General features: G+C 47.0%; 1 protein-coding gene across 2 annotated transcripts in view; it reads left to right on the plus strand.

Annotated features, from left to right (window-relative positions):
* Nucleotides 1–9,032, plus strand: part of CACHD1 (cache domain containing 1) — a 91,073-nt gene that overhangs the window by 61,485 nt on the left and 20,556 nt on the right. For both annotated transcript variants that reach the window (XM_017740702.1, XM_017740694.1), the window contains exons 7-13: nt 173–389; nt 3,734–3,883; nt 4,948–5,181; nt 6,471–6,620; nt 7,124–7,247; nt 7,721–7,838; nt 8,639–8,807. In XM_017740702.1, coding sequence (XP_017596191.1) covers nt 173–389; nt 3,734–3,883; nt 4,948–5,181; nt 6,471–6,620; nt 7,124–7,247; nt 7,721–7,838; nt 8,639–8,807 — 1,162 coding nt within the window. The remainder of the gene's footprint in view (nt 1–172; nt 390–3,733; nt 3,884–4,947; nt 5,182–6,470; nt 6,621–7,123; nt 7,248–7,720; nt 7,839–8,638; nt 8,808–9,032) is intronic.

Here is a 9,032-nt window from a genome sequence, read left to right on the forward strand (position 1 = left end):
ACTCCCCATAATCCTTTTGAAATTGGACAGATTTACCCCCCAAGCATTTCTTTTGCAACAATCAACTTCTAAACCCACGGAATCCCTTCAGTTGGCCTCTCAGTGTGTTGTGTGTGGGTGTGTAAAGCCCCCTCCTGGGAAGGTGATGCCATGGACTCTGTTCCCCGGGCAGATCTCGGTGCTGACGGTGGCGGATGCAGTGCGGACGTGCTCCCTGGACCAGTGCTACAAGACCTTCCTGTCCCCTGCCACCAGTGAGACCAAGAGGAAGATGTCCACCTTTGTCAGCAGCATCAAGGCGTCCGACAGCTCCACGCAGCACGCCCTGGGCTTCCAGAAGGCTTTCCAGCTCCTCCGGAACACCAACAACGGCACCAGGCTCCAAGGAAGTAAGGCAGCCTCTGCTTGTGCAAGCCTGGCTCTTGCTGGGCCTTGCCAATGTTTTCTTACTTCACGTTCTCACTCTGGCACAGGCCAAGGGAGTGCAGTGTGTTGAATGTTAACAAAAATGTGCTCCCTCCCCTCTTTTTATTTTAAGGAGTGTTTCCTTGGGCTGGAATCCACACGAGGGACTGTTGGATGTGGCCATTCCCTTCTCGTTTGTGTCACTTGCTGCCTCGCCTTTCTTTTGAAGGAAAGAGGAAAATGCAGGATTGAACTGTCTGATAGCTGAGTTATTTCCCCAATCTGTGGCAGGGGGAAAGGAGGATTTCCAAGGAAAATTGCAGCTTCTGCAGGTTCATTTAATTACTGCTGGCACATTTGCATATGGATGATGTGCCTTACTGGAATTCTGGGGAAGTGGCCCTTGCTTCTCAAGGAATGGTTTTTTTGAGAATACCAATTATGGGTGATATTTTATGGAGCACAAAGCTGTCCTGGCTAAATCCTGCATCTCAGAATACCCCCCTGAATTTTCCATACTCATTGTGAGCTTTCCCCTTCCCAAGACTGGGGATTTTCTGGGTGTTTTTTGTAATGAGGATATGATGAAAGACATGGGAAAGATGGATGTGAAATTGAGTGGCAGATTTGCTTGCCAGGAATCTGTGGAAGGCAAATTCTGTGCTCTGAGTGCTCCCTGGGTTTGCGTGACAGTGGCAGTGCCATGGCAGGGTGGAGGGAACAGCCCATCTCCATGGGGATACTCTGATTATGTAACACAATTCCCACACCTTGGCCCTGTGCCTGCTCCAGTGAGTGCAGCTCCATCAGTGTCCCAAAGGGTACCAGCTCAGAGGCTGTGCAGAGCCAGAGAGAGAGGAAAAGACCAGGAATGAAAGCACTTTGGAGAGAATGAGGAAATACCCTCGCATTCCACGTGACTTTCCTTGGGTTTATGGAATGGTGCTTTTGCTACCAAAGGCTCAGCCAGTTCCTGAGCTTCAGGCCTTGGTACAGGGAGACTTTGTGTGACTTGACAGGGGATAAGGTTGGCAAGGGCAGGATTTTACCATCCTCTGGCAAAATGAGGAAAGGGCAGCAATTCCATCAAATGAAAAATAAACAACGCAGTGCTGCTGCAGCTGGCTGGGATAGGATGCATCTGTCATCAGGACTTATTCCAAGAACATCAGCTGAGGAGTCTTGCAGCATCCTCCTGCATATTCCCCGTTCCTGAAAGTGCCCAAGGCCAGTTTGGACAGGGCTTGGAGCAGCCTGGGATAGTGGGAGGTGTCCCTGCCCATTGCAGGGGTGGAATGAGATGGGCCTTAAGGCTCCTTCCAACCCAGACCATTCTGGGATTCTATGATTTTATGTTTGGCACTGTTTTATATTAGGATTAGAAGTTTTGGCATATTCATACGTCACTGGGTTTCATATCAAACAGCTGTTTTGGGGCACAAGCACAGAAAGTTAAAATGCAAATGCCTTGGATTTAGGTTTTCTCTCCATGTGGAAGATTGTGAAGATCTAATGTGTTTACAACGAATTTCAGGATTCCTGGGGTGAGACAATAGGTTTGAGAAGAGGATGTTTATAAAACATGTCTCATTTTCTTGAAAATAATCTTTTCATCTTTTTAAAACAGAAAAACAAACCCACCAAAAAAAAAAATCCTTCATTCCACTGTTAATTTTCTAACATCCTGTTCCCAGAGAACAATGTGTGGGTGTGTCAGGGAAGCTGCTGAGATACAGCCTCAGCCCCAAATTCACACTGGCAAAGCCAGAGGGGAGCTGCTGGTGTGAGATGGGACACTTGTGCTGTTAAACAGGTCTGGATTTGTGCCTGATGCCAGTTCCTGATGCAGTCCTGCTCAGCAGATCCTCATCCCAAACGGTGACAAAATGCTCCAAAAGCTGCTTGCTCTGGTCCCTAATGCAGGTTTAGGACTGGCTCTTGTTACTCCTTTTAGGCTGCAGCACCATGCCTGGCTGCAGATAGAATCTCTGTGCTGTAGCCTAGGAAACACAGCAACAATTTTCCTTAAACTCCACCCAAAGCTGCTTTAATACCTGGCTTTGTTTTTTTCCTACTTTTATCCCTTACAAAAAACTGAGGTAGAAATTCCCCCAAATTAACAGCACCTCCTCTTTGTGTCAAAATCTGGTTCTGGCTGAAATTCTGTTTGAGTCATGAGGACAAAATGTGCAAGTCAAAGCAATGATACCTATTTAATAAAGCCAGCACAGCAAATCCACCAAAAATCCAGGTGAAACAAGAAAGCTGGGATGTGACCACCTGAGCCCAGTGCTCTGGGTTGCCTGTGGATGATCCCGATCTGTGTCTTCACTACAAACAAAAACCACTTTTAGTACTGAGATAAATGTGATGGAACAGGTTGGGGGGGTAAGCACAGGGCTGTGAATTGTTGTGTTCAAAGGCTTTGGGGCAGGACTTTGGCCAGGAACATCTTCAGCCTGAAAAACGTGTTCCAGGGAAAGTGTGAGGGGGCCAGGTCACATTCCCAAGCTTTCTGCTCTGCCCTATTCCATAGGAGGGCATCCTGTGCAGCTGCATGCTTTAGGATTGCAGGATGGGAGGAGAACAGAGGGGCAGGAGATGAAAACTGCAGGGTTTTTACCTTTGTGGAGCCTTTTCCATGGAGCTGGAGCAGCTGCTCCAGGTGCTGGACCCATGTGCTCCTGCCTGGAGGCAGCCAAGCTCTTCAGCCTGAAGAAGGATCCAGGGAGACCTTAGTGCCTAAAGGGGTCCAAGAGAGCTGGAGAGGGACTTTGGACAAGGGATGGAGTTGCAGGAGAAGGGGGAATGGCTTCCCACTGCCAGAGGGCAGGGATGGATGGGATATTGGGCAGGAATTGTTCCCTGGGAGGGTGGGCAGGCCCTGGCACAGGGTGCCCAGAGCAGCTGGGGCTGCCCCTGGATCCCTGGCAGTGTCCAAGGCCAGGCTGGAGCAGCCTGGGACAGTGGGAGGTGTCCCTGCCATGGCAGGGGTGGCACTGGATGGGCTTTAAGGTCCCTCCTAACCCAAACCATTCCATGACTCCAAAGCCAGAAGGTGCCTGTGGGGTTTGCTCAGGAGAACAAGCCCTGGTGCCCCTGGGTGGCCAGTAGGCACCAAACCAAGCAGAAGTTTGATGAGTGCCAAGAGTGAAACTTGAATACCAAAGGCTGTAACCCATGAGGCTGCAGAGTGTGTTCATCCCCTGGAGGTGCCTGTGGATCCCTGGATGAAGCTGCTGTGAGCAGATTTCAGGGCTCTCAGCACAAGGCTCGCCCAAGTTAAAAATCTGATGCACTTTGTGCTGTGTGTGTGATTCTGTTTTAGATACTGATATGGTCATCATTTACCTCTCGGCTGGGATCACATCAAAAGATTCCTCTGAAGATGATAAAAAAGTCACTCTGCGTGTCATCAACGAAGAGAACAGCTTCCTCAATAACTCAGTGATGATCCTCACTTATGCCCTCATGAACGGTGAGAGACACCTGTCATTTCCAGGCCATGAAATTCCCCTTCTTGACACAGCACAACTCGTTAATTAAGCTCATTCAAGAATAATTCCAGGCTTTGCTGGAAGCAGTTTGTTAATGGATTTTGGCACATTTAATCCAGAAGCTGCATCCAGATGTTGCTACCTTTATGACTGTGTTTATAAACTGGTATTTATAAGTGTGCCACTATATCTTTGTGTAGCCCAGTGCAACTGCAGGGATATAAAGTGTTGTGGCCTGGATTGTCCAGACTGAGTTAAATTTGGTAATTATTGCAACTGCAAACCTTCCTGGGGACTTCCTGGGGCAGCAAACTGGGAGCAAGTGTGATTTCATCAGCCAGGGAGGGTGAATGGGAGATCAAACCTAATCTGAAATGCTTTGGTAACCTGGGAACCAACTGACAGTGAAGTTAAACACGAAGATCACCCACCCATTTTCCAAAAAAGCATTTTCAGCACAAGAGCAGTGTGTTGTATTACTGAAAACAGGCAAGGAAATGAATGCTTAACCTAAGGGATGATTTGGTTGTAAATTTAAACACTCATTTGAGACTGGGGCGTGCAAAAGGCTTTGATTTGTTGGCAGGAGTTGAGCCTGGGACTTGTGCAAAGTGTGGAACTGGAATGTTGAAGCTGGGGAACAAAGCCTGTTATCTCCCAGGGCAGAGGATTCGCTCCTGGTCCTGCCTGTGGGTGAGCCACCGGTGGAGAACAAAGAGCTGTCCTGTGGATTTATGGGGCACACAAATCTTTGTTCCAAGGCCCTTGTTTAAAGTGGGGATGTGAACAGCATGGCAGATTTCTGCACTGTGCAACAGAGAGAGGCAATCTCATTAAATTTTGTGTTAGGTAATTAATTTTCCTCAAACCAATCTTGAAGCACTTTATCACTTCAATAAGAATATAGAATTTTCAGCCCTGCAGTACAGAGTATGGATCATTCTGCTTTTATTTCCAGTCCTTGGGAGAGGGATGCAGAAGCCTGGATGGAAATGAAGCTTGTTTGACCTGTTTGCTTGTGTTTTGTGCCCCTGCTGTGTGGCAGAGGGGGTGACAGGGCTGAAGGAACTGGCCTTCCTGCGGGACCTGGCCGAGCAGAACTCGGCCAAGTACGGGGTGCCCGACCGGAGCGCGCTCCCTGTCACCAAGGGCAGCATGATGGTCCTGAACCAGCTGAGCAACCTGGAGACCACCGTGGGCAGGTTCTACACAAACCTGCCCAACAGGATGATTGATGAGGCCGTGTTCAGCCTGCCCTTCTCGGATGAGATGGGGGATGGTGAGTGCTGACCTTGGGTTCAGGTGTAAAAGCATCAGAGAGCAGGGTCTCTGTGCTTACATATCCCCAGATACACTGGAATCCTACAACATTTGGGGTTTAGGTGTGTTTCCAAGCCTTTTTGCCTGTAGCATTTTCATCTGCACAAGGTCTGGTTGTGAAAAAAGTGGGAGCAAGACAAGGAGTCGACAGATTTAGTTTGGATTCTCAGGGTGACATTTGTTCCTGTGTACGAGTACGTACACAGCACTCATCACTTAATCTGAGGGGAGAAGTTCTTGGTACTGGAGGGAAACAGGTTGGAGTGCCATCCATGGCAGCCCTGTGTCAGAGCAGGATGGAACCAGCCTTGCAAATGGCACAAGGAGAGATAATGAATTATTGTCCCAAGCTGGCTACCCTCAGCCCTCCGTGGCTGCAGCACACCCAGACTGTTCTGAGACCCAAAGCAAGTCTAAGGCTGTTCTGAGCAAATCTGAATAAGAGCTTTTGCTCCTTCCTGCATTCCCTCCCTCGGTGATTAAGCTCTGTTGTTGCTCTCTCCCAAAGCTATATCCAAGCACCATGGAAAACGTGAGCAACCAAAGGGTTGGGAGTGGTGCAAGAGAAGTTTGTCTTGCACAGATTTCAGAGTGTACTTAAAGGCTTGTACATGCAAATGGATTTTATATTGGGTTGAGGGAAGAGCTGCTGAGTTTGCAAACAGTGGAGAAAATAGGAGTAAGAAGGTGTTGCAGAGTTCTCACCTCAGGCATGAGATGCATCCCAAACTGTTGGGTAATTATGGCTGTGATTCCCAGCACAGGGGCAATACTGGGATTTAGTTAAGCAGAGGAGGTTTAATATTGTTGTTATGCAATTAGATGAGCAATAATTCATCTCAACTGTTGCTTTACAAGGACAAAGTCACTTCCTTCCTCTTCATCCTATTTTTTAAGCTGCCTTAAATTCTGTTAAAGGAACAAAATACTCTGCTGGCTTCCTGTACAAATTTATTTCTTACCTATAAGGAATCACTGACAGCCCCCCAACCATCAGTTGTGGTGTGTGTTCTAATAAATTGAGTAATATACTTTAGGTCACTGTCAGAAACACGAATTAACTAATTAGGGAGAGTGGCTGACAACAGCCAGACCCGACAGAAACCCTGCTGAGCCTCCCTGGCCATATTCCAGCATGGAATATGTATAAAATTTAACTGTGTAACGTTTCAAAAGGCTCTGTTTCCTCTAAAAATAATGAACCAGATAATATTGCTGATGGTTTTATGGTGGTTGTCTCCTTCCAAGGCCTGATCATGACTGTCAGTAAACCCTGCTACTTTGGGAACCTCCTGCTGGGAATTGTTGGAGTAGATGTCAATCTTGCCTATATCCTGGAAGATGTCACCTATTACCAGGACTCCTTGGGATCCTACACCTTCCTCATTGATAATAAAGGTAATGTTATCAAATAATGTCCTCTAGTCCCACTGAGCTCATGAACCACCAGTTTTGAATTCTCATGTCTCTGAGCAGTCTCCAAGTGCTGAATGATAATATTTATTACAAGTTTAATTGCATGTTGTTGGTTAGCTTTGCCTGAGAGTTGCTGGAGATTTTAGGTGGATTCATGACTTGAAACTTCTGTCCTGGCATTCTGATTTGGAAATTTGCTGTGGGGATTTCCTACATCTGTGACATCCAAGGTTTTCTAGGAAAGAAGGAAAACTGGTGTAAATGTGTGTCCCCAGCTCTTTTCCTCTGATCCAGCTTGTTTTATTGCTTATTTTTTCAAGCTGGTTTTCATTTGCAACCCCTTTGGTGACAAGATTGTTTGGTCACTGCCATCTTTGCCAAAATTATATACAATGACTGTATATTCTTTTTTCCCCTACAAATACCCGTCTTGGGCTCAGTGTTTTAATGCATTCCACATTTGGGGCTGTGTGTTTGGTTTTTAGGATACACTCTGATGCACCCCTCCCTGACCAGGCCCTACCTGCTGTCTGAGCCTCCTCTCCACACAGACATCATCCACTACGAGAACATTCCCAAATTTGAGCTGGTGCGCCAGAACATCCTCAGGTAAGGATTGGGATGCAGCTCCCAAACGTGCAGCACTGGAAGTATTTCTAGAGGAATTTTAAGAGGATATAAGGTAAAATTCCTTTTCCTGCAATATCTGGGTACTTGGATGAATTTTTTTCCCCTGGTTTGGTTTTTCCTCCAACTTTCTTCATCTGTTACATAATGTTTCCCAGCTGATCTGGGGAATATTCCTTCTAATCTCTGTCTTCCCTGTCAGGAAGATTTCCCACTGTTTGGTCGTGGTTTTCCTTTATCCTCTGCCTAATCTGAGAATTCCTAAGCTCAAAATGTGGGGGTACACAAGTACATTTTCAGCATACAGACACTTTCCTTCCCCAAGCACAAATAACAGTTAATTCCTTCAATTCTTATGATAATTACATAAATGCACAACAGAAAGATTTTGCTGAAGTCCTAACAGTTTTGCTCAGGGTTGAATAAAGTGCCGGATGTTTTATCTGCCACTGCAGCATTCCCTTGGGCAGCCAGATCATCACAGTTCCTGTGAACTCCTCGCTGTCCTGGCACGTCAACAAGCTGAGGGAGATTGGGAAAGAAGCCTACAATGTCAGCTATGCCTGGAAAATGGTAAGGAAAACAAGTGTGGGATGGCACAGAGGGAGCTCATGGCTCTGCTACTCTCCTTCCTTCAGTTTGGAAGTATCTGAGCACTAATCTCAATCCAGGGATTAAGGTGGAATCTAAGGTTAAACATAATCCAGATGAATTCACTGATGCCAGTAATGATGGGTCACTTTGTGCCAACAAACTCAAGAAGGTACCTGTGGATCATTTCACAGTATTAAGTTAAATCTAACCTAAAGGATTAAGCTGAGCAGTTTTAAGAGATTAAATCTGTCATTGTTTTCACACAGGAAGGTGTCTGGAGCTGGTCTTCTAATATTGTAATGCTGCATTTAATATCAAACTCCCTTTGCAGAGCAGCTGGGACACTCCAGGGTTTGCTGGGCTGCTGTAATTTAGAGTCCTTAAAATACCCAAAACCAGTAAAACATGTGGCACATGCAGCACCCAATTAAGAGTGGAAATAATAAAATCTGGTATTTGGGAGTCAATTTGTTTGTACTCTCCATAAAGGGAACACCAGTGTGTGTCCAGCCACGGGAACCTGCAGCCTCTCCTCTGTTAATGACAAAAAATCCCCATGGAACAGTGTGAGAATTCCTAACAGTGTTAGAAATTATTGCTGACTGAGCAACAAAATGAAAGTCTCGCTTAGTTTTCAGGGAAAAAAGATCACAATATTTTTATTTTCTGTGTTAAGTATGGAAAAGTGGTTTTTGTACAGCTCAGTGGCTCCGATACACAGAAATTCTGTACATCCTGCACATTCTGGTTCTGTTTGGTGACTGGCTGGTGCTCTGCAGGTGCAGGACACATCCTTCATCCTGTGTGTGGTGGTGATCCAGCCAGAAGTTCCTGTGAAGCAGCTGAAGAACCTGAACACGGTGCCCAGCAGCAAGCTGCTCTACCAGCAGCTGGACCTGCGGGGCCAGCCCAATGCCTGCCTGCACTTCAAGCAGTTGGCCACCCTGGGTAAGGGCCCTGCCAGCCTGTCCTGGCCACCTCAGGGACACAGGGGCATCCAGCTTGGAAAAAACCTCCAGGATCGAGTCCAAGCTGTGCCCAATCCCCACCTTGTCCCCAGCCCAGAGCACTGAGTGGCACGGCCAGGAATTGCTTGGGCACCTCCAGGGATGGGCACTCCAAACCTCCCTGCACAGCCCCAAGGCCTGACCACCCTTTCCATGGGGCACTTCC

This window comes from Corvus brachyrhynchos, unplaced genomic scaffold (assembly GCF_000691975.1).
Source record: "Corvus brachyrhynchos isolate BGI_N302 unplaced genomic scaffold, ASM69197v1 scaffold280, whole genome shotgun sequence".
Taxonomy (NCBI): domain Eukaryota; kingdom Metazoa; phylum Chordata; class Aves; order Passeriformes; family Corvidae; genus Corvus; species Corvus brachyrhynchos.